The sequence below is a fragment of the Emys orbicularis genome, chromosome 3, assembly GCF_028017835.1.
Source record: "Emys orbicularis isolate rEmyOrb1 chromosome 3, rEmyOrb1.hap1, whole genome shotgun sequence".
Lineage (NCBI taxonomy): Eukaryota > Metazoa > Chordata > Testudines > Emydidae > Emys > Emys orbicularis.
This window is the reverse complement of record NC_088685.1, coordinates 152,006,837-152,033,059: the sequence shown is the minus strand read 5'-3', so window position 1 is coordinate 152,033,059 and position 26,223 is coordinate 152,006,837. Positions and strand designations below refer to the sequence as shown.

The following is a 26,223-nucleotide window of genomic DNA, read 5'->3' as shown; positions in this document are numbered from 1 at the left end:
TGTTGGCTTATCTGCCCCAACAAATGCAGGGCAGAATGGTCTGTGTGATTTGTCATACAAATCCCTGAATGCACGAGTCTTTTGGAATCACGTCATAAAAACAGTAAAATGCTGAGGCTGCTCTGACTATCAGAAGGGAAAATATTTTTAACGTTAAGCAACCAGATCTATAAAAATGAGATCAGGACCCATTTTTATCATTTAAGTCAAAAGTAATTAGCAGAATGAAATTTGTGTCCCTGGGTGTGGCAGGCAGAACAGCGGAAATGGTTCACATTTCTCTCCTTAGAAGCAGGAGAAACACAGAAACGGGTAAATACATACACATGGATAGAGAAATACTACTACAGATGATTGTGTTTTTCTCTCTCACACAATCAAATGGTACCTTTCAGCTAACAAAACTAACTCAAGTATATAGGTCAATGAAAACAGAGCTTCACAGTCAGGCGCTTGCAAAAACGAGGCAAGATTTGTTCACCGACTCCTCAGTGAGGATTTTCTTTGCTGCAAGGCTAGTGTTATGTCCCAGCTGAACAGCAACATTTTGTAAACAGTAAAAATATGTAGATACAGTACTTTCCCCCTTCTTGCCTTGTGTTTTGCCACAGATGCTACCAGGCCAACAGGCCATTCCATTAACTCAAATAGCAATAGCACTTCTGAAGAGATAAACGTTCTCTCCGCTTCTGGCAGGGACTGACTAGGTTTTTTAAGTTACTGTTCCTAGATGTGCTCATTTCCCACCTCCTTTAAGCAGGAAAAGGCCTGGAAAGAAAACGACTAAGATGCTTTGTCAGCAACGAGTACAGCACTGGTTCGGGCTGACACTTGGGTAATTCAATCTTCTCCATCTCTACCTAACAGAAAATAAGTGACATCAGTAGAGCAGCCAGAGACCCAGCACCCTAACCTACAATGAACTGAGCACACTGGGATTGAAGGGCGGTACAGGTACTGTCAGCCAAGTGTTAATGACATAAAGACAAGCATGAGTCAAGCTGTCATGTAAAATCACACAAGGAAAACCCATCTTAAACTGGCACTGTACTGGTGTGTTAGGTGTACCTCTGCTATCTGCTGGGTGGAATGGCAGGCCTGCTCAAATAGCTATCCATTCTCTCCACTAGCTGAAATAAAGGAAACGGACAAACATTTGAATAGGTATAATTCAACCCAGCAGACAAGCAGCGGAGCATGCAGGGAAACCAGGACGTTATTCTACTGATCAGGTCACAAGTGATCGTGGAAATCAAAGTTTGTATGTAAATGTACTTAGCATGACAAGCATTAGTTACCCCCACAATTCCAGTTTGGATGCTTTAGAGGGCAAGAAATTATACATTCATTTAAAAACAAAAACAGTGCTTTGATAAGCACTCTTCGTCTGCAGCTCGAATTTCAGGCTGTTCAACGCCTATTTTTCCAAACATCCAATCCATTCACCTCTGATGGCAGTAGATCCAAGCACACTTAGGTTGATTCTGCATGACTCACAGGCAATCCAATCTGCGATATGGGTTTTCAGATACCATAGATATCATAGATATTATCGTAGTCAGAGTCCTCCTCAAAGTCATCACTGTCATAACTGCTCATCGACAAGATGGAATAGATAGAAGAAATGATACTGCTCTCACTGTCCGTGGCTGGGTTCACTAAGACATCCTGTTTCTCTGCATTCAAAACATACACAGATACTGTAGTTAGCTGGTGGCTAGATTACAGTCAGTGCTAATTGCTAGAATTCTCTTTGAAACTTTAGTACCTCCTCTTACTGCCACACTGTACGCTTTACAGCAAGTTTTTCAAGCTGTAGGTCTGGAGACCATCTGCGTGGGGCTTGTCTTTTGTATTTATAATCTTGAAAAAACAACATGATTGGGATTTTCTTTGATTTCTTGTATGCTTATTCCAGTTCCAACAGGGCTGCAGGAATAGCACTGAGGGCAAGGAGACATTCTCTTCACCTCTTGTTAATGCTCTCCCTGTTGGCACCCAACCAAATGCTCCCTTGTTGGTACCAATCAATGTGGAGTCACCAGAGGAGATTGCAGCAGCTGGCTACCTCAGAGCCTTATCAGTAGGGAGGGTGAAAATGAACAAAGTCAAAGCGGGGCATCAAGGAGCAAAAGACTTTGGAAGACAACAAGGGGTCCAATTCAAGCCTCTGGAAACTAAGAGCCTGCTGGGGCAGGGATTGTCTGCTGTTACTTGTTTGCAGAGGCCCTAATCTTTGACTGGAGTTCTTAGGTGCTATTGGAATATAACTAACCATTCCCTGTTGAGCCTGTCTCCCAGCCAGTTCCCTTCTGGAATCCACGTATAACTGGAGCTCATTCCAGTTTCAGCCAATCTTTCCACCACTGCATAGAAACAAGCTCATCCATCTCACTGAAATGTGTCAAAATAAAGGCTATTATAAAGCTTTCTTTGCCTTAGTATTCTATTAATAGTTAAACAGTGTATCGGGCTCACATGAAGGTGGATAAAATCCTGAGAGGATAAAATGTTTGAGAACCACTGATTTCCTGTATGGGAGAATGAAGTGGATTCCCATAAAGACACCATTTCATCCGGTCACATTAACTCCACGACAAGACACTTCAATGCTGCTTTGGTGTACTCTACAGATGTGCATATTAGGATATTACACCTGAGCAGAGTCAGTTCTGCAGAGATGAAAGCAATCCATGAAGCAGTGCTGGAAAGCCTCTGAGCAGTGCAGCATTTTCTGAGGGAATCAGACTGATTTGGCTAAAGGTGGTTTTTTTCAGGTTAGCATTGACAATGTTTAGTGATGTCATTCTGTTTCACCAAGGAGGATCTGAAATATTTCAAAAGCACCTTTCGTTAGGATGGATCCCAAAGAGCTGTACACATTATACATAAAAGGGATCATGCACCCTCCTCTAAAGGGGAACCAAGTAGTGATTTAACAGCACACAGAAACAACCGTTTTTAGGAAGAGCAGTGGAGAATAAATTCTGTATTTCAGCACCTAGATAGTAGTAATGGGTGCTCTAGAAACAGATTTGGAACAGGGATGTAGAATGGTGTTACCCACATTGGAATTGTGTCAGGATATCAAGCTTCACACCCTTACTACTCTTGTTTTAATGACAAGTGGACAGGACCATGGTTTTGTGCCTCAGTCATGCTGAGGCACTAAATTCAATATTGACTCAGAGGGAAGAGTGAGCAACCTGCTGAATGAGCAACACTACATGCAGCACTCCAGTTATCTTCAGTGGTCTCCCATCCAATGCCAACTATAAATTACCCCTCTAAAAAAGCAGATTAGAAAACAATATCCAGCAACTGTGTTCTGGTGCCAAGCTTCTCGCTGGCATGTTGCCCATAGAACTTGCCAACCAGCCCTCCCACCACTCAGCTTTCATATTGATCTATAGCCAGTAGATTTAATCCACTGTCTAGAAGTCACTTGGTAGATTTTTCAAGACCTGCTCTGAGCAATGATAGTTTATTAAAAATATCTCCAAATAAACTAATACTGCTTAGCCTCTAATAGTGAAGTCTTCCCACTTCCCTGGTTTGTAGGGTTCATACGATACAGTCTCTAGAAAGTTGCCCAAAATATTTTACAATGCAACAATCTATGTAACGTATTCTAAACCGTTTCCCATCCTAACCTCTGAAAAGTCTATTGGAAATACTGACACAGCCTTAACCTCATACAGGAATAAAGGTTCATTCCCAGGACTCTGTGCATTTCTAGTGCATTCCTGTGGTATACAGGTGCCAAAGGAAGTTCTGTTGAGGACACGGGACAAAGACTGCATTTCTCACACCTCATCCACCCACCTCTCACCTTTGCGCTCTCGGATGAGAGCCAGGCGGTGCTCCTTCATCTCCAAGTTCAAGTTTTCGACCATCCTGTCAATGCAGTTGTCCAGAACCAGGGAGCGCGTCTTGGATTGTATCTCCCGCCTGCAGATGGGACACTCCACTTTACGTTTCATCCATTCATTGATGCAGTAGGAGCAGAAGCTGTGTGCACAGTTCAGAGTGACAGCCTGCAGAGGTCAGGAGGAAGAATACCATCAGAGCACTGAGATTGGGATAAAAAATTCCTGTGAAACTAGCAAAACATCACATGGGCATTTCCTTTTAGAGAAAATATTACAGTGCCCTTCTTTAGTACCTACTGTCCAAAGATCACACAGTACTTATGAAACAACCAATCCTCACAAGCCGAGATACGTAGAGATTATCCCTATTTTTCAGATTGAAAAACTGGTAAATGAAGTAACTCACCCAAGATTACAGCAAATCTGTGGCACACTCGGGAAGAGAACCAAGAACTTCAAAATTCCAGTCCCGAGCCTTAAACACTAGACCATGCTTCCAATTTAAAGCATATTTCCTGAGGCACCACTCCATAGTGAAACTAGATGGAGTTTAATTTTCTGATTCTCAGACACTAGAACAAGGCCATTGTGTTCAGGTTTCCACTGCTACGAAGGAATTTCTAAATGACCCGTTTAAATTAAAATAAACATTTCTATTCATACTTTAATAGCCGACATTTCAGGCCTAATCTGAGTTGAGTGTCCCTTCTAGGATTACTGAAGGGGAGTCAAATTCTACCCTTATTTATAGCTATGCAACCCCAGTTAATTCAATGTAATTGTGTACGTATAACTGACAATAGACAGTGACAATATTCAGCAAGAGGAGCAAAACACAAAAATTTTGGTCCGTGTGAATAATTTCCTAGATCTAAAGAGAAGAAACTTAAAAAAAAAAACAAAAAAAAAAACTTTGCTTTGACTTTCAAAAATAAAAGCTTCTTAAATCCTTTCCCTTCCAACCAAAGCCATGTCAGTCACTGTACCTCAATGAAGTGTTCAGAGCAGATTGTGCACTGCAGCTCATTCTCCAGTACATCATTCATCTGACTCAAAACCTCCTCCTTTTGCGCTCTCGCCTTCTCCTTCTCCTCCTGTAAGGAAGACACACATGGTCACCTGCTGAGGAGCAAAGGGTTTACCAAATAAGGGGTGGAGGAGCAGTGGAGGAAAGAGACAGATACAGCACACAATCCCAGGGTTTTCTTGTCTCAGGTCTGCATTCTTTCTATATGGAAAGGAGAAGAAAGGGGTTTCAAATCAGCAACCACAGCAGTACAGAGAACAATCCCAGCCAGTGCAGAGATAGTTGTTACAATAAATAGTTTTAACGACTGATGTCCTACTTTGGTGAAGAAGGTACAAGCTGAGTCAGCCTTTCCAGAATATCTTCCAGATCTTTCCTAACTACTTAAAGGATATTTCCTAGAAGCAAAAATTCACCGCAGGATGAACTCGGCATAAAAGATCTAAGGTCCGAAGAACTATTGTAGCAGCAGGAATAGAAAGTACACCTCTACCTCGATATAATGCTGTCCTCGGGAGCCAAAAAATCTTACCGCGTTATAGGTGAAACCGCATTATATTGAACTTGCTTTGATCCACCGGAGTGCGCAGCCCCCCCCCCCCCCCCCCCCGGAGCACTGCTTTACCGCGTTATATCCGAATTCGTGTTATATCGGGTCGCGTGATATCGAGGTAGCGGTGTATCTGTTCAGCCAAAATGGTTCAAATGGAGGAGTGCAACAAAATAAGTAAAGCTTGGGAATTTAAGATGCTTCCTTGCTCTCGTATAGTGATGTGGAGTGAAATGTAACAGGTTGCTAGTCACCAAGGTATACTAGGCATCTGGTCTACTTCCTAAGTCAAATGGAGAAAGTCACAACCGAATCTACATTTAAAACAATCCTACGGTTGTGAAATAACTGAAAGTCAAAGGAAATGCAGCCAAAGAGGAGAGATGCCATGTCCTCCTAGAGTAGACACAATAGGGAGCTCTCTCGATTGCTTTCCATCATGCCCTAGTGCAGGAGACATGCCTTGTTTCAGTCAATTCCTTTGCTGTTTTCAGTCCCAGATAGAGCTCGTTGTATGTATCAGTTTTAATTGTATGAACTTTAACAGAAAGTGAAACACTAGCTTTCAAACTCACTCAGTCTGGTAGGGCTTTTTTTGAGGGAGGTAAGATTGGACCACTGCTCCTGCACATTGTGCCATGTTCCTTTGCTCTGCACTCTCTCTTTGAGTTTGAGCATCCTCCACTAATGCCTATTCACAGTGCCACTCCATATAGGGGACTGTCCAAGCAAGACATCTTGTCCCTGCCATCTGGAAAGCAAGCCAGGCACCTCCTCAATATACAAGAGTTCCACTGCTCCAGGCAATAGGAAGCTTTGAGGAAAGTACTGAACAACCTGTTTCCTCCATGGCAGCAAATTGTGCTGCTCTAATGAACAGAACAGAAAAATCAATTTCTGTTCAGTACCTTAGTCTCTTCCAACTCTTTATTCTTAGCTTGAATTATCTCTTCAAAATCCTTCTTGCTACGGCTCAGCTCATCCATCAGGGCACGATGCTGTGAAAATATAAATCAAGAGAGATTCTCATAACTTGCCCCAATGAAACGTACATGTTCCCTACCATCCTGCTCACTCATTGATTTTTGCCATCTTTTTACTGAATCAATGCAACATGAGCCCAACTCCTAGGGGTTTAAGGACTCCAATTACTTCTTTAGATGAGGAACCAGAAGGATCAGTCTTCTATAAGCAAGTAAAATGTATGCCACACAGTAACGCACAACAGGAAAAAACTCAAGCACTAAGCAAACAGACTCACAGTTAAAAAGGGTAATACCCTTATGTAATACATCAATACATGGGTTAATCACTGGATTCAGTGTAGATCAGAAAATACAAACCCAGTTTATCAGAAGTACATCTCTGGGGAGATATAAATCATACACCAGTTGTGCCTCACTACACCAGGTAGTGGCATAGGAATTTGGGGGTTAAATCCCAAGAGGTTCCAGGGTTTTCCAACTCCCAGTGGGAGTGTCTCCTTGGGCTGAGGGTAACCAGGATAGCCCTAGTTAGCTTCTTATCCATACCTCAGGCCTTGTCTACACTAACACTTACTTCTGTATAACTTATGTCGCTCAGGGATTTGAATAATCCACACCCCAAGAGCTGGTATGGACAGCGCTATGCTGGCCGGAGAGCTTCTCCCACTGTTATAGCTACCGCCTGTCGCAGAGGTGGAGTTATTATGCTGATAGGAGACCTCTCCCGTCGGCAAAGAGCATCTTCACCAGACGCACTGCAGCTGCGCCGAAGTAGCACTTCTAGTGTCGACTAGGCTCTGAGCCTAACAAAAAATCTGGACTCCTTTCAGGAAGGAGCAGATGGTGCTGCCTGCTTAGACCCCAGGACAAGGAGCAATGGAGACACAAGCGCTGTCCCATTCACATTAATTTACTTTGGTATATTTAAACACAAAAAACAGATGAACAAAGTTCCTTTATTTTGGTCAGGCTAGAAAAAAATATAAATAAACCTGAAACCCAAGAGGACTCTTTCTACTTAACCTGGGATAGTCCTACTGAGTATGTCCAGCTGCATGGACTCCAGCCCCACTGTCCGAATTTTTTGTACTACACCTCTACCTCGATATAACGCTGTCCTCGGGAGCCAAAAAAATCTTACAGCGTTATAGGTGAAACCGCATTATATCAAACTTGCTTTGATCCACCGGAGTGCGCAGCCCCGCCCCCCCCCGAAGCACTGCTTTACTGCGTTCTATCCGAATTCGTGTTATATCGGGTCGCGTTCTATCGGGGTAGAGTGTAGTTAAATCAGAATTAAGCAGGATGGAAACTGATTTATGTTCTTTGAAGTCTGACATCTAAATATCGAGATAACAGATTTAAGTATTGTACTGGCACCATCACCATTGTACCTGGGTAATTTCATCACAGACATGGCATGTTTCATAAGCTCCCAAAAGCTGACTGAAAGCAAGAGTTTTAGTTTCAAGCTGAAACTCACAGAAGTGACTTTCTAACACATATGCTAGTTACAAAGGACAAGTCAGTCAGGAGCAAGGAAGCTTTCATCTTCGGCCTCTAGCTAAAAAGCTGAATACTAAGTCTGGGTTACATGAGATTCTGCATGTGAGCACACTCAGGATGAATGAGGGAAGTATTTGATAAATCTGAAACCCTTATATAAGTTCAACATTTTATGCAAAATCAATGTATTTGTTATTTCATTTCTAGGAGTACATGCCCTCTAGTCTTTCTTAACAAATGACTAACTAGAACGTAGATGAGTTAATATCTTTTATTGGACCAATTTCTGTTGGTGAGAAAAACAAGCTTTTGAGCTACACAGAGCTCTTTTTCAGAGTCTTGAAAAGATACTGAGGTCTGGTCTACTCTACAGACCTATATCAGTATAACTATGTCACTGAAGATTGTGAAAAAACCACTCCCCTGAGCGACGTAGTAATACTGACCTAACCCCACATCTAGACAGTGCAGGAGAAGTTCTCCCGTCAACACAGCTACTGACTCTCAGGAAGGTGGATTAACTATGCCAGGAGCTCTCCTGTTGGCATAGAGCAGTGGTCCCCAAACTTTTTACCTTCCCCCCCACCCCCCGTCCTCCCAGAGCCAGGGCCAGGAGCAGGGCCACGGCTGGGGGGGGGGGGGGGGGGGAAAGAAGACACAGACAAGGGTAAGAGGGTGGAGCCTGGTGCCACAGCAGGGGGTGGAGACAGGAGCACAGCCTTGGGCGGGGCCAGCAGCCAGGACCCTGGGTGCAGGGCCAGCAGCTGGAGCCCCGGCCCCAGTGTGGGCCTGGCAGCTGGGGCTGGGGCCGGGGCCAGGAGTGGAGCTGGGTGGCGCTCCCTCCCCGGCCCCAGCGATGCCCCCCCGAATGGGGGTACATCCCACAGTTTGGGGACCTAGCGTAAAGCATCTTCATTAAAGCACTAAAGTGACACAGCTGTATCGGTGCCGCGAGTGTCACCGCTAAATACAAGATGAACAGATAGTTTAGCGTAAGTAGTTAGCACATATTCTAAGGGCCCATTCAAGATGAAGTGGCCTGATAACACCCCTTTAGTCATAGAACAAAAAGTGGGGTTAGTGGGTTACAGATTGTTGTAATACACCATAAATCCAGTGTCTTTCTTAAGACCATGAACTGGCCACCCAAATACCCAGAGAAAATCTGCTTTAATACAGAAATAAAACCCCCTCCAACCGCACTCTAGTTGTCACCTACCACCCCACAATGAACCCCATATGGGGTATCAAACAACTACAACCCATACTCGATGGGGACCCCATCCTGAAAGAATTCTTTCCTGAATCCCCCAGTCTCTCCAAGCTCATCATCAGAAGCAAGCTCCCCAGAGATCAGGATGCACCAACTCAAAGCGGCACCAGACCCTGCCAGAACAACAGATGGAAAACCTACAGACATATCTCCGCTACTACAATGATCAACACCCCCCTTCACCCCCTCCCAACAATACACCTTTCAAGATCCTTGAGTCCTACACATGCCTATCACAACATGTGGTGTACCTCATCCAGTGCACTAACTGCCCCAACAACAACTAGGTGGATGAAATCAGACAATCACTATGCTCTTGAAAGAACTCACACAGGAAAATGATAAAAGACAAAACACACCATATCACAAAGCGATCACTCTATATCTGACCTATCAGTCCTCATCCTCCAAGGAAACCTCCACAACACTTTCAAAAGACAAGCCTGGGAGCTTAAATTCCTAACTTTGCTTGATACTAAAAATCATGGTCTTAATAAAGACACTGCACTTTATTACAACAATCTGTAACCCATTAATCTCACTTTTTGTCCTATGACTAAAGGGGTGTTAATGGGCCACTTCACCTTGAATGGTCCCATCAAATATGTGCTAACTACTTATACTAAACTATCTGTTCTATCTTGTATTTAGCTGTGACACTCTCAGGGCATGTCTACACTACAATTTTAAATCGACCTATGTTCGGTCAACTTACAGCCATCACAGTAATTACTGCGGTGGCTGATGTCCACACTACCCTCCTTCTGTCGGTGGTGCGCATCCTTCCCAGGAACTCTTCCAGCAACTGAAGAGGGGCAGTGAGGGGAGGTGGGGCTAAGAGCCAGGATCCTCAGCTCCACATAGCTCCTCACCAGGAGCCCAGCTGTCCCCCGGGGCATCTCATCTCCCCGCTGGGGGGCAGCCACCCAGGACTTCTTGCCTCCAGCAGGGAGATCCACACCCAGTCCAGCTGCCATGCTCCCAGGACACATGGTGGGTGGGGAGGGGGAAAGAGGAGCAGCAGGTCTCCCAGTGGGGAGCCCAGGTGGCAGCCCATCTGGGAGCAGAAACCCGGCAGCAGCCCAGCTGGGGAGCCGGGAGCTGCTTTCTTGTCAATTGGAGCTGTGAAATTGACAAGAACAACAGCCAACAGCAGATGGAAGGAACCCAGGGTCTACAATGACACTGCGTCACCCTAAATACACCAACATAACTCCATCTCCATGGAGGTATAGGGGTTATTTTGTCAGGCCTTGTCTACACTGCAAAGTTTTGTCGGCAAATGTTACACCGCTTTAATTAAACCACAGCATATGCCAACAAAACTTTGTAGTGTAGACAAGGCCTCAGTGTAGTAGGACACTTACATCGGCAGGAGCAAGGCTGTAGTGTAGACACTGAGGCCTGGTCTACACTGGCAAGTTTTTTTGCCAAAAGGCAGCTTTTGGCACTGAAACAGCAGAGGTGCACACACTGCAAACCACTTTTTGCGCCAAAACCCCTCAGTTGCAGTGCTGTAATAAAACCACCCCTAGGAGAGCCATAAGGCTTTTTGCACTGAGGCTTTAGCGCTATAGTGCCAGTGTGAATGCCTTGATTGCTTTTATCGCTGTGATTGGCCTCTGGTGGTGTCCCACAATGACTGCTCTGCTCGTTGTTTTGAACTGCACGCCCTGCAGGCATGCGCCCCTCCCCTTTAAGCTCCCTTCTATCATTACAGCTACCTAAAGCTTTTAGGTTGTATTTGGATTTTAGTGTATTTTTTCCACAGTATTTCTGTTTGCCAATTATCATGGAGTGTGGAACTTGTCACCTGTATCACACAGATGAAAAGCAGTTGCAATCTGTTCTTGAGGGACAGTCCTCGGCTCCCGGCCAGTTGCCAGAATAGCAGGCAAAGCTTAGGCATTCCCCACATTACACAACTGGATCACGCCTAGCTCTGTAGTAAGTTACCTCCTGCAGAACCTGGGCCAGTTGCTCCTTCAAATTCTCTTCCCCTTGCTGCTTCTTCACTCCCTGAACAAATAAGACACAAAGGGAGAGTTTTGCTGGGGGAAGAAAAACAATTATGGAACCAAACTAAGCAATATAAAGAGGTTAGGAACAGCTAGTCGATTATTTTTGTCAAGATATGATCAAGGTCCAGACTCCAGAGAAAAAAATAATAATAAAAAAAAGATAAGTAAATAAAAAGATTTCGGGGTCCATTCATAAGTGTCTGCCAGTCCGGCTTTGGCCTGCAGTCTGCTGACTGGGCTAGAGGAACAGGGAGAAAGAGAACCCCGTTTTCTCTCATGTTAGAAACGGATAAATTAAGGAAGTGTCGCCAGTGTAAAGCAAACCTAAGAAATATCTCACCTTCAGTGCTCCCCGGGCTCTTGAATGATCAGAGCCATCTAAACTTACACATTATAACTCTTGGTAGACAATATCCTTGAATATTAAATATCTGAAACATCTCCAAGTTATTTTAGCTTTAACTGGACTAGAATGTTCACAAGGCAGAGAAAGGGAAGTAATAGGCTGTGAGTGCGGAAATAGAAATGTTTTAACTCCATTTGGGAACACATCTAAAGAGATTAACCTACCACACTACTGTAGACAACTCCCACTGCTGCTTTGGATCCCTCCTCCAGTATGGGCAGAGAGAGAGAATCTCTCTTCCTGTATGCAAGGTTTCTACAATTAAGTGTTCAATTATCTGGACCAATAGGTTTTCCTGGCTGTTCCCAGTTACTAGGCAGAATGACCAATCCACTTTCAGTTGCATTCTCTCTTGCTTTCAAACATACTTGTTAAACTCAAGAACAGAGAGACAGAGAACAGAACTTTTTTTTTTTTTTTAATCTGACAGCTAGTTACTTATCCGTATGAATGTGTACAGGCCTGTAAGGCTTCCAGATTGAGTGCTTTGTGAAGGAAACCCTATTTACAAGTAAGGAAATGGCCCTTCCTGCATTTTATTCATTAGACAATCTGGATCACTGGAAGTAGCAGTGCCCACTGATTCTCCTGCTTGAATGGGAAAGGGCTTCCAATTCAACTCCGTCTGGACCTGGTAACCTATGTCTAGCGGTAGAAGAGGAGTTCAGTCTCAACGACCCATTCAGTCCTCGTCCTCTCTACAACCACAAGGGAGAACACAGAAACAATATTCATTTCACACAGATCATTCAGCTTTCAGATGGCAACAATGCTTTTACTATCAATTTGTGCTGAACCTGCCTTTGAGGTTAAACTCCATTACTAATCTCTTGCCTAGTCTAGTCCCTCTTGTTTCTACCCATTCTCTAGGTCTGTATGTTTGGAAGTGGCATACTTCTGGAATGGATGATAATGTCTATACAAATGCGCATACCTCCAGAAGCTGCTGCTGCTCCTCATAGAATGTCCTCTCCAGCTGTTCCACCCTCTGCTGCTGATGTTCCTGTTCAGTGCACAGCTGGTCCTGCAATTCCCGCAGCTCCTGCTCCATCACTCGGATCTCTTTTTGGCCAGACTTCCTGCTCTTCTTCACACTCAAAACAGCTGTCTGCTTCTCCTCCACCTTGACTTTCAGCTTCATTATATTTCCCAGGGTTTTCCTCAGCATTTCCAAACCAGTCCAAGACTGTGCCAGACTAGAGGCTTTCTGGTCCTTATGGCTAAGAGACAGAGCTTTCTCAGAGTTCATAGGATTACAATATACTGTAGCTTTATCCTCCTCCACGCTTGGTCCAGGAGAAGGTAGCTTGACATCCATGTTTTCTGTTGGCTGTTTGGCCAGCTCTGCCCTCCCACATGATCTACCCAAAGGTTCACTATCGCAGGACACTCTGTCCCTTTTAGATCTGGAATTCGAAGGGCCTTCTGCTCCAGATGCCTCTGATTCCTCCAAACTAAGTTTACGTTTAGTTCTTGCACCCTTAGGTTTCCCCATCAGTTGGTCATTCCTCGGGGCTAAAAATGGACTAACTTTCTCCCATTCTTCCTTCATCACTTCATATTCATATTCAGCAGTCTCTTTGTTATCCAAAGGCACTCCTAGTTGAATATGGTCTCCTTCACCTATTGGATAGGCCTTTAATGGATCAAGACGTTCCTTATTCAACCAAACACCATTTAGACTCTGAAAACAAACAGAAATCAGCAAAACGTATCAATGTACATTTAAGTGAACTCCTCCACAAGGTATTTTTGGTTGCTGCAAACACAGCCTACCTTTTCAGAAAGAATAGTGCAAAGACAATTCAACAAATTGTCTAACTAGCTTTTGCACTACCCAAACAACTGAGTCAGTGTCGTTCGTGTGTGTGTGAGAGAGACAGAGAGAGAGACTGATTTAGTTATACCACCAGTAAGGATTTCCTTCTACGACTCTTAAGAATAAAATTGATTTAGGCAACCACATGGAAGAAAAGGAAGGAACTGTTTAGGATGGCCTATGATGGTTTAAAGAAGAAACAATGGTCTGAAGCTTAATGGGAAATGCTTGAGCTAGCCCCTAGGAAAGACTCTGCAACAGAGAGATCAATGAGACACTGGTATGATTTGTCAAGAATACTTATTTAGGCATGTCACCAAGAGTTCAAAAACAGGCTACAAAGAAAGGAGGATAAAGGGACTAAATTTATACAAAAAGAAAGCAGAGGGGAAAATGTAAACCAGCTCTGTACAAACGTAGAGAAACACAAAAGGAAGGAGAAGACATACCAGAAGATGTATAACATGTAGCAATGGTTTTATACTGAAAAGAGGGCTATGTTAGATTAGGCACCAAGAGAGGAAAAGCTTCCCAACAATAATCATAGAATATTAGGGTTGGAAGAGACCTCAGGAGGTCATCTAGTACAATCCCCTGCTCAAAGAAGGACCAACACCAACTAAATCATCACAGACAGGGCTTTGTCAGGCTGGGCCTTAAAAACCTCTAAAGATGGAGATTCCACCACCTCCCTAGGTAACCCACTCCAGTGCTTCACCATCCTCCTAGTGAAATAGTTTTTCCTAATATCCAACCTAGATCTCCCCCACTGCAACTTGAGACCATTGCTCCTTGTTCTGTCATCTCCCACCACTGAGAACAGCCTTGCTCCATCCTCTTTGGAACCCCCCTTCAGGTAGTTGAAGGCTGCTATCAGATACCCCCTCACTCTTCTCTTCTGCAGACTAAATAAACCCAGTTCCCTCAGCCTCTCCTTGTAAGTTATGTGCCCCAGTCCCCTAATCATTTTTGTTGTCCTCCGCTGGATTCTCTCCAATTTGTTCTGTAGTGGGGGGACCAAAACTGTACACAATACTCCAGGTGTGGCCTCACCAGTGCTGAATCGAGGGGAATAATCACTTCCCTCGATCTGCTGGCAATGCTCCTACTAATACAAACCAATATGCCATTGGCCTTCTTGGCAACAAGGGCACACTGCTGACTCATATCCAGCTTCTCGTCCACTGTAATCCCCCCATCCTTTTCTGCAGAACTGCTGCTTAGCCAGTCGATCCCCAGCCTGTAGCGGTGCAGGACTCTGCACTTGTTCTTGTTGAACCTCATCAGATTTCTTTTGGCCCAATCCTCTAATTTGTCTAGGTCACTCTGGACCCTATCCCTACCCTCCAGCATATCTACCTCTCCCCCCAGTTTAGTGTCATCTGCGAACTTGCTGATGGTGCAATTCATACCATCATCCAGATCATTAATAAAGATGTTGAACAAAACCAGCCCCAGGACCGACCCCTGGGGCACTCTGCTTGATACCGGCTGCCAACTAGACATCGAGCCATTGAGCCCGACAATCTAGCCAGCTTTCTATCCACCTTATAGTCCATTCAACCAATCCATACTTCTTTAACTTGCTGGCAAGAATACTGTGGGAGACCGTATCAAAAGCTCTGCTACAAGATATATCACATCCACCGCTTTCCCCATATCCACAGAGCCAGTTATCTCATCATAGAAGGCAATCAGATTGGTCAGGCATGACTTGCCCTTGGTAAATCCATGTTGACTGTTCCTGATCACCTTCCTCTCCTCCAAGTGCTTCAAAATGGATTTCCTGAGGACCTGCTCCATGATTTTACCGGGGACTGAAGTGAGGCTAACCGGTCTGTAGTTCACCAGGTTCTCCTTCTTCCCTTTTTTAAAGATGGGCACTATATTTGCCTTTTTCCAATTGTCCAGGACCTCCCCCGCTCACTACGAATTTTCAAAGACAATGGCCAATGGCTCTGCAATCATATCAGCCAACTCCCTCAGCACCCTTGGATGCATTGCATCCGGCCCCATGGACTTGTGTATGTCCAGCTTTTCTAAATTGTCCTTAACTTGTTCTTTCACCACTGAGAGCTGCTCACCTCCTCCCTATACTGTGCTGCCCAGTGCAGCAGTCTGGGAGCAAGACCGAGGCAAAAAAAGCATTGAGTACTTTGGTTTTTTACACATCATCTGTCACTAGGTTGCCTCCCCCATTCAGTAAGGGTCCCACACTTTCCCTGACCTTCTTCTTGTTGCTGACATACCTGTAGAATCCCTTTTTGTTACCCTTCACATCCCTTGCTAGCTGCTACTCCAATTGTGCATAGGCCTTCCTGATTACAGCCCTGCATGCTCTAACAATATTTTTATACTCCTCCCTAATCATCTGTCCAAATCTCCACTTCTTGTAAGATTCCTTTTTGTGTTTAAGCTCACTGAAGATTTCACTGTTAAGCCAAGCTGGTCGCCTGCCATATTTGCTGTTCTTTCTGCACATCGGGATGGTTTGTTCCTGCCCCCTCAATAAGGCTTCTTTAAAATACAACCAGCTCTCCTGGACTCCTTTCCCCCTCATATTAGCCTCCCAGGGGATCCTGCCTATCAGTTCCCTAAGGGAGTCAAAGTCTGCTTTTCTGAAGTCCAGGGTCCGTATTTTGCTATTCTCCTTTCTTCCTTTTGTCAGGATCCTGAGCTCAACCATCTCATGGTCACTGCTGCCTAGGTTGCCACCCACTTCTACTTCCCCTACCAATTCTTCCCTGTTTGTAAGCAGCAGGTCAAGAGGAGCACTGCCCCTAGTTTGTTCCTCCAGCACTTGTACCAGGAAGTTGTTCCCAACTCTCTCTAAAAACTTACTGGATTGTCTGTGCATTGCTATATTGCTCTCCCAATTGAACTGTGCTCAGTACAGACTGTAGGGTCATCAACAATGGAAGTATCCCAAAGAAATATGATAACAAGCTTGAGGGAACAGTAGAGGTGATAACATGCAGCAGGTGCAGCAAGGGGTTACACTTGATGACTTAGCACAATGGTTTCCAGCTACTGCTATATACTTCAGGACTAGAACTTCAGACTTACGTGACTAGTATGGTAGACACCTCTATCCCTAGCTTAACGAGGAACCTCTGTTGCCCCAATGAAAGAGAGGTTGGTATAGCCAATGGTATTGCTGTGGATGACTGGTACTCCCCAGAAACATTGGACACCACAGACTTAGAAAGTCTCTTCCAGCCCCAACTTGTAGGAAACTTTGGAGATCAGTTGTGCAGTATTGTACAAATATTTCAAGGCAACTGACTGCAGGACTCAGCAAGGCCTTTTCCACTCTAATCTCCTACAAACCAGCTAAGGGGTGCATTTCAACACTCTCAGAAATGGAATGAGCATACTTAAAGAATGCCCTATGACTGAGGAACTACTGAGAGAGAACAAAGCGATGCATCATGATGCAGTTAGATATACAACCTCAACATCCAGATCACCTAGAAGCTCTCAGTTGCCCTAGCCCCAGAACAGGAACTGGAGCTTTGATTCTTCACCGTGTATTTCCTTGCCTTTGTAGACAAAAAGAACAGAGGTAGAGCTGCCATCACAGACAACACCCAGAAGAATTTTGAACAGCAAATGTAAAAACAGGAGGTCTCAAGTACAGGAAAGAAAAAATTAATACCTTTTATTTTTAAGTTTACTTTTATAGGGATCTGGCCTATTTCTAGTCTCTATTTTTCCTTCCAAGAAAAGTGTGAAATTTACATCTGAGGAAGGTGAAAATGGTGAGAAGGTGCATATGAACATATGATTATATTTTTTTGGGGGGGGAAGGGGGCAGGGTGGGGGGAAAGAGTTTTCATTTAATCTTAAAACATCTCCTCTCCCTTACTGTCTCCAGTGGGTGCATGTAAGCACACATGCCACTCTGCAATGATTGTAGTAACTGATCTTCTATTCCAAGTACAACACCGCAGCTACTTGGGGCTGTGTGCAGGAGACAGAGGGCTACTGATAGGGCATGAGGGATCTTTCCATTTAAAATTCACTCCTCTCACTGCATTTCACCTCCAAAATAACTGGAATCTATTGACTATTAGGGCATGCTGTAGAGCCCATCTCTTTTCCTGACTCTCAGGGAGGGAGGGATTCTTGGAGCTAGTATTTGTAGATGGGAGATTGGTTATTTTCTGGTTTTACTTTGTTTTTCATGTTAAAAATACAAAGCATTTAGAGTCTTGGCTATGCACTTCGTTTTGGATGCATCAAAACAAACAAGGTTGAGATTTTAAGAACACTCATTGTATGTCTTCTAGTCCCTCCACCTATTCTTGGCCTTACAACTGAATCCTTTATAAGTCACCTTGTACTATAGAACATTCTGAATGTTACATCTAACTGGTTTTCACTCAGCTTCCTGACTTTAATAATTTTCCAGCCTGAAGGAAAGCATGGGGAAAGGGACTTGAATCAAAGGGGACAAGCATCTTGCCACTGTCAGCAAATGAAATAGAAGGCATTTTAGTACTTGGATCTCAATTCTTTACTCTAGCCAAATGATGAAGCTGTGTTTCATGTCAACCAATGGAATCAAAAGCCAGTTTCATGATCAGAAAATCATCTCCAACTTTAATTTATTAAAACTAAATTATAGTTGTGCCACTACAATAACTGGCACTAGTTTGTCATTTAATTAACATTGCAAGAGCACTATCCTTTTTAAGAATGTCAGCCTTCATAGTTATTCTTTGCACAGCAATACAAAGTTCACAGAGGTTCTCAGGACCAATACTCCCCACAGCATTTCACTATCTGATAGCATCGAAGTGCTCTATTAAAGAGAAGAAGCTAAAAGCAGGAAGTATCCCTTGTAGTCAAACATGAATAAGCCTGACTCAGCATCCTGGGTCTCAGCTAGGATGAAGTTCCAGATTCAGGGTGCACAACTAGAAGCACATGTTCCCATAGGTCTTTTACCCAAGTTAGACTATATTACAGCATGACTCAAGGTTACCTGTACTTCCTAACTAGGACCCCGCAGCTACTCAGACACAGCTCCCAAATGGGAAGTCATCTTCAATATCTCTCAGTGCAATTAAAACGCCTTCAATCTCCGTACCTTGTTGTCTGTAACTGTCCACTGGCCTTGTGCATTCTGCTTGAAAACACAGTGGTAACGAGAGATCATCAGTGGGCAGGTTTTTGAGACCAGCTGGTAGGTGAGACCAAATCCTCGGCCTATAGTTACCTAAAGATAAAAACAGTTTAATAGCCACCATTAGCAACAAATACAGAAAAAGTGATCTAACTGCTTTGGTTTTAAATACAGTAAAATAAACACATGGGATGAATTTGCTTTGTACAGTAGTTTCTACTGGGGTTCAAAGTAGTAAGTTTAACGCTAACCACACACATGGTTACTACTTATAACTTTTACTGAATGTGACATAACTTCACGTTTAAATCCAAGAGTCAAAAGCTAGGGGGAAACCTTGAAAAAGCCTGAAGCACAATGGTGTTTTAGGAGTGGGGAACATTTGTGTCCATTTAACTGATAAATCTCCTTTAACAGAGTACTCCAACAACCAACCCTCTTCTGGCTAGAATACTTAGTAAAAAGTCTCTGATGAAGGCTTCAGAAAAAATGATGCTAGCATCCTCACATTTTCTTTGTTCAGAACTGTAGTGAGCGATCTTAGAAGCTTTAGCTGCATAAAGTCCTTCTGGTTGCTCAAGAATCTACAGAGACATTGATGTATAGCAGTATGACTCTCCAATCTTACTTGAGACAGCTAGAATCTCTAGCTGAGCTGGAGGTTCAGACATTGAAGGCTCACTTAGAGGAGAATTTTCTTGGTGAATAGGGAGAGCAGGAGTTGTGGTTCCTCTAACTTGGGAGAGGCTGAAGTTTTTAATTGTTCAATCTCTAAGTCAATTTAACAGAGCATTTGAACAGTTTAGTTATTTCCTCCAAACCCTGTGACTCTCACAGGAATCATTATTTACCTGAAGAGTATGGCATAGCTGAAAGACAGGCATCAATGCAACTTGAAAGTTCATACTGAGAAATGAAAAATGCCATTGTGGCCCAATAATTAATAGCAAAGGCAGCAAGATAAAGGTAACATCATTGATGTACTGTACTTAGACTTGGTAACAAATGACATTTTGATTAAAAAACTAGAACAACGTAAAAATAAATATGGCAGACATTAAAGGGATTAAAAGTTGGCAGATAGGTCTCAAAATGTAATTGTAAATGGAGAATCACCATTGAACAGGTGTTTCTAGTGGGGTCCCACAGGGATTGTTTCTTGGCCTTATGCTATTTAACATTTTTATTAATGACCTGGAAGAAACACAAAATCATCATTGATAAAGTTTGCAGATGACACTAAACATGGGGGAGCGGACAGGCCACTGATTCAGAGCAATCTGGATTGATTGGTAAACTGCACACAAGCAAACAATATGTGTTTTAATACAGCTAAACGTAAAGGTATACATCTAGGAAAAAACGATGTAGGTCATACTAACAGCATGGGGGACCTCATCCTGGGAAGTGTGATTCTCAAAAAGATTTGTGGGTCAGGGTGGATAATCAGCTGAACATGTGCTCTCAGTGCAACACTGTGGCCAAAAGAGCTAAAGTGATCCTTTGATGCATAAACAGGGGAATCTCAGGAAGGAGTAGAGGTTATTTTACCTCTATATTTGACACTGGTATGACTGCTGCTGGAATACGTGTCCAATTCTGGTGTCCACAATTCAAGAAGGATGTTGATAAATTGGAAAGGATTCAGAAGAAACATGAGAATGATTAAAGGATTCCTTATAGTGATAGACTCAAGGAGCTCAATCTATTTAGCTTAACAAAGAGAACGTAAATGGGTGACTTGATTACAGTCTGTAAGTACCTACATGGAAAACAAATATTTAATAATAGGCTCTTCAGTCTACCAAATGGGGGAGGGGAGAATTATTTTGGGGAAGTTCTATGGCCTGTGTTATACAGGAGATCAGACTAGATTACAATGGTCCCTTCTGGTCTTGGAATCTATGAAAGAACAGCATTTCACATATTTACCAAACAATCCAGAATTGTGCAGAAAGTCACATGATCTTCAAGGAAGTGAAAACTTACACATGCATACATCAGTATTGGTCATGTCATTTTCAAGGCCTTGAGTACTACTCCACACATAAATTACTCAACCGGCACCTACTTCGTATTAAGTAACAGAGGGTCCTGTGGCACCTGTAAGACTAACAGAAGTATTGGGAACATAAGCTTTCGTGGGTAAGAACCTCACTTCTTCAGATGCAAGAAGTGAGGTTCTTACCCACGAAAGCTTATGCTCCCAATACTTCTGTTAGTCTTAAAGGTGCCACAGGACCCTCTGTTACTTTTTACAGATTCAGACTAACACGGCTACCCCTCTGATACTACTTCGTATTAGTCATTTCTGATGATTGTACAGTAACTCCTCACTTAAAGTCATCCTGGTTAAGTTGTTTCGTTGCTGATCAGTTAGGGAACATGCTTGTTTAAAGTTGTGTAATGCTCCCTTCTAATGCCTTTGGCAGCCGCCTGCTTTGTCTACTGCTTGCAAGAAGATCAGCCCATTGCAGCTAGCTGGTGGGGGCTTGGAACCAGGGTGGACCGGCAGCCCCCTATCAGCTCCCCCTAAGTTCCCTGTGCAGCAGCTGCCTGCAGTTCAGCTGTGTCCCTCCCCCCACTGCCATGTGCTGCTCCTGCCCTCTGCCTTGGAGCCAGGGCCGGCTCTGCGGGAGGGGGGGGGAGAGGGCGGCCAGAGCCCCGGGGGGAGGGCGGCGAGCCCCGGCGGGGGCTCCGCTCTCCCCCCGGCGGCCGGGGGGAGGGCGCCGGGTGGGGGAGGGTGGCCGGAGCCCCGGGGGGAGGGCGGCGAGCCCCGGCGGGGGCTCCGCTCTCCCCCCGGTGGCCGGGGGGGAGGGCGGCCGGAGCCCTGGGAGGAGGGCGGCGAGCCCCAGCGGGGGCTCGGCTCTCCCCCCCGGCGGCCAGAGCGCTGGGGGCAGGGCGGCGAGCCCCGGCCGGGGCTCCGCTCTCCCCCCGGAGGCCAGAGCGCCGGGGGCAGGGCGGTGAGAGGGCGGCGAGCCCCGGCTGGGGCTCGGCTCTCCCGCCGGGGGGAGGGCGCGGGGGGGGGAGGGTGGCCAGAGCGCCGGGGGGCGGGCGGCGAGCCCGGCTGTAGCCCCGCTCTCCCCGGCGGCCGGAGCGCCGCGCCGCCCCCCTCCAGGTGCCGCCCCAAGCACAAGCTTGGTGGGCTGGTGCCTGGAGCCGGCCCTGCTTGGAGCTGCTCCCCAAGACTCCTGCTTGCTGTGCAGGGGGGAGGGAAGGAAGAGGGGGGCTAATGTCAGGGTGTCCCCCTCCCCCCTGCTCCTGCACCCTGCTTACCCCATCTTCCATAGAGCAAGGGGGACACACCAGGGCTCAGGACGGAGGGAGCTTGCAACAGCTGCCAGCAAGCTGATCTAATTAACAAGGCAGTGTACTTAAGGGAAATGCACATATCTCCCTCCATTCCTGCTGCCTTGTGTAGAGAGAGAGTTAACCCTTGAGGGCTCAGCCAATTGCTAGTTCATTTAGCAGTAAGGTAAATATCTCACCCTCTGACTCCTCCACCTCAACCAAGCTTCACAATCATCATCACTGTGTACCAGTATTAAATTGTTTGTTTAAAACTTATACTGTGTGTGTATATATATATATATATATATATATATATATATATATATATATATATATATATATATATATATATATATAAAAATACAGTATTTTGTCTGGTGAAAAAAATTTCCCTGGAACCTAACCCCCCATTTACATTAATTCTTATGGGAAAATTGGATTCGCTTAACATCGTTTCGCTTAAAGTCGCATTTTTCAGGAACATAACTACAACGTTAAGTGAGGAGTTACTGTACCCTTTTTAGCTTCTGTAAGGTACAGATCAGAAAGACTAATTTTTAAAGAGGATTCTCACCCGTTTCTTACATTAGAAATTCATGTCTTGTTAATCCTGATTTTCTAGTATTGAGAGGGGAAATTAACTCACTGCTTAAAGCCTTATTTTGTTTTTTTGTTCCATTCTGTTTAATATATATCTGGTAAACAGCAGGGTGGAAGGAATCTGTCAGAATTTCAGCACCCTGTTCCTTCAATTAAAGATTGAGAAAGCCTCCACTCCAGTTCCCTGAACCTCTGAAGAAAAAAAATTCCGCTTCCCCTCCATCACCACCCACAAGCATTTTAGGCCTTTTCTATGTCCAAGAGGCAACAAAAGGGCACAAACTCCCCACTAGGACTCTAACACCTGGCAGGACCTGTAACACCTCTGGAGAAGACTTTCACTCATTCAGAGGACTATTATACAAGCAACTCTGAGGAAGCTGCCACCACTCTGCCAAGATTTCCACACACTGCCCTAGTCAGCAAAGAGATCCTCCACCTGTAAAGCAGGGCTGGTTTCCTGCAGAGAGTGGGAGAAGCTTGCACTCAGCCCTGCCCACTAGACCTCGGCATTCCCCCCCCCCCCCCAAAAAAAGACAAGGACTGGAATGGAAACCAACCAACCCTCACCCCATACTAAGGGCTGCTGCCTCATCTAAAGCAGTGGTTCTCAACCAGGGATACGCATACCCCTAGGGGTACATCAGCTCATCTAGATGTTTGTCTAGTTTTACAACAGGCTATACAAAAAGCATTAGCAAAATCAGTACAACATAAAATTTCACACAATGACTTGTTTATACTGCTCTATATACTATACACTGAAATGTAAGTACAATATTTAAATTCCAGTCTATTTATTTCATAATTATATGGTAAAAATGAGAAAGTAAGCAATTTTTCAGTAATAGTGTGCTGTGACACTTTTGTATTTTGATGTCTGATTCTGTAAGCAAGTAGTTTTTCAGTGAGGTGAAACTTGGGGGAACGCAAGACAAATCAGACTCCTGCAAGGGGTACAGTAGTCTGGATATTTGAGAATCACTGGTCTGCAGGGCTCAGGGCCCCATTTCAACAGTGGCTTTGGGGCACATGAGAAACACCAGGGAGCCCTAAACCCCCCATCACCTCACTGCCCCCTCCCCCGCCACCCCCGACCCCTTCCCCCCCATCACCTCCCTGCCACCCCCCGACCCCTTCCCCCTCATCACCTCCCCGCCACCAGCCCACAGACCCCTTCCCCCTGCTCATCCCTCACCGCTAAATCCAGGGTTGTGAGTTCAATCCTTGAGGGGACCATTTAGGGATCTGGGGCAAAAATCTGTCTGAGGTTGGTCCTGCTTTGAGCAGGGAGTTGGACTAGATGACCTCCTGAGGTCTCTTCCAACCCTGATAATCTATTATTCCTCCCCCGCCCCAACCCATCACCTCCCCGCCACCAGCCCCCTGCCCTACAGGTCCCACCCCCCGTCCCTCCCCTGCCACCAGCCCCTGCTCATCACCTGCCCGCCCCCCCGACCCCTTCCCCCCGCTCATCACCTCCCCGCCACCAGCCCCGTGCCCTACAGGTCCCACCCCCCGCCTCACCTCGCTGCCGCTCTCCAGCAGGAGCCACTGGCCGCTCATCCCCACTCGCCTGAGGCACCAGGTCCGGCCGGAGCCCCCCGCGGGCGAGGGGTCGCCGCGCTCCGCCATCCCGCCTGCACCGTCCGGCCTTGGCAGCAGGCAGGAGCAATCGCTAAAGGGGACGATGGCACCATCCAACTCCGGGCGGCAGGACGCTCGCTTGCCTCCGTCACCCACAACAAAGATGGCACCCAACCCACAGCGCCTGCGCGGGCGCAGCAGCCCAGTCAATCGATGCCAGAGCCGTAACTCTAAGGGACAGACTCTATTCTGCGCGTGCTCAGAACTCACACCGGCTGCCACCGTCTTCAGGGGCGAGCCCAGCCCGTCCATGTATTGCTCTGTGCTCCAGTCCCCCAGCCCGGGGACCGTCTATCTATTGCTCTGTGCTCCAGTCCCCCAGCCCGGAGACTGTTGTTGCAGGCTGCTGCGTGGACTCAAGTTAGGGCCAGTTACTGCTCCCATAGGTTACAGGCAGGGCCGGCTCTGGCTTTTTTGCCGCCCTAGGCAAAAAAGCCAGCGGCCGCCCCCCCATTGCGGCAGGGGAGGGCGGCAAGTCCGGCCGGGGCTCTCCGCTCTCCCCCCGGCGGCCAACCCTACAGTGCTCACCCTCTTGGGCATGATACCAACTACTGAGCTGGAGGAAACCAGCAGATCTCCAACCGCCGTTGTGTGTTTATGAGAGGAAGCTGCATGGCTCTCTCCCCCGTGGCCACCACTGCTCTGTCATGTGTACCCATCGTGCTGACCCAAGCCCAGCAGAATAGGCCCACGGACTGTACCGGCAGTACAGGTGAAAGCTTCACATGTGAAAGCCTAATCACCCCTTGCAGAGGGTTGTCAGTACACAAACAACCTGAAGAACGATACAGAGGTCAAACGTTCTCTGATCTTTTCAATTTATGGGACTCAGAGGTATTACCTGTAACATAGTAGGTATACAAGTTTGACACAGAAGCATGATTTTTTCCAAGTTGTAATCTTCCTTTATTTGCTGTTGCCAACTCTCGTGATTTTATCACAACTGTCACAAAATGTTGGTGTCTTTCTGAAAATGTCAGCTTTTGGAAGCAAGGAATTAATTGAGAATCTCGCCTTTCGTTTAAAAAAAAAAGTTTCTGTCCTAGTAGAAAAAAGAAGCTTGAAAACAAGGCCTGAAGGTATCCTGAAGTCTCCAAGAACCAAAAGGCAAAGAAAAAGACCCCAACTTTTTTTTAAAAAATACCATGATTTTTGTGGGCCTGATTCATGACTTGTATACTCAGGCTTAGCAATACTGATTATTATTGAACATTGGAGATGTGGAAAGCGTTGTCCAAAACAAAAGAAACCTGGGCCCCAGCATGCTGAAGTTAATAAATATATGATGCACAGGGCCCCAAATCAGTGGAACTGAACAACAGGCTAGAGGAAAAGTAAAACCCACCAGCTGATAGGCCAGTCAGAGAGGAGGCAGGTGGACAATGCTCAAGAGTCCAGTTTCATCAGAGAGAGGAACTAGGGTTGCTAACCCTCCCAGTTTCACTGAGAGTCTCCCAGAATCAGGCCCTATCTCCCAGAGGCTACTGACACCAAACCAGGAGATTTTAGACCGCTAAAAGTCCGGCAGTGTAGCGGGGCTAAGGCAGGCTCCCTGCCTGCCCTGGCCCCACACCACTCCCGGAAGCGGCCGGCACATACCTGTGGCCCCTGGTGGGAGACAGGGGGGTCTCTGTGCGCTGCCTGGGCCCTCAGCACCAACTCCACAGCTCTCATTGGCCAGGAACTCTGTGCGGGGGCAGCGCTTGTGGTCTGTGTGCTTACACAGTTGGCAAACCTAAGGGAAACTGTCACTGAAGACAAAAAGGAAATGGGCCAGTAACTAGGGTTTATGTAACACTCCACCCCTGCCACCAACCTCCCCAGAAAAGCCGCCTGTGCTCCAGACTGTTATTTGGCCACCAGCTGGTGCAAGCCGAGCTCGCTCCCCACCCTCTGGAGCGGCCGGGTGCATCGGTGCCACGTGCTCGGAGGCCGCTTCATGTAGGCCTGTAAAAGGCGCAGAGCATGCTGGGAGGATGAGTTCCGCACACTAACTGCGGCTCCCCAATCCCATCAGCCCCTGCGGCAGGGCGGTCTCTCTTGCTGCCGCCTCTCTCGTTGAATGGTTTCCCTCTGACGAAGCGAAGCTGGGCC

At 45.8% G+C, this 26,223-nt stretch overlaps 1 protein-coding gene across 1 annotated transcript; it reads right to left on the bottom strand.

The window, feature by feature from the left end:
- Positions 1 to 1,524: 1,524 nt before the first annotated feature.
- Positions 1,525 to 24,381, bottom strand: RNF8 (ring finger protein 8). Its single transcript, XM_065401836.1, has 8 exons — positions 24,010 to 24,381; positions 18,556 to 18,684; positions 12,576 to 13,325; positions 11,171 to 11,233; positions 6,358 to 6,447; positions 4,859 to 4,966; positions 3,833 to 4,037; positions 1,525 to 1,676 (listed from the first exon to the last, which is right to left on the bottom strand). Exons 1-8 carry the CDS (start codon positions 24,379 to 24,381, stop codon positions 1,525 to 1,527), a joined length of 1,869 nt encoding a protein of 622 aa, XP_065257908.1.
- Between the last annotated feature and the right edge of the window lie 1,842 nt (positions 24,382 to 26,223).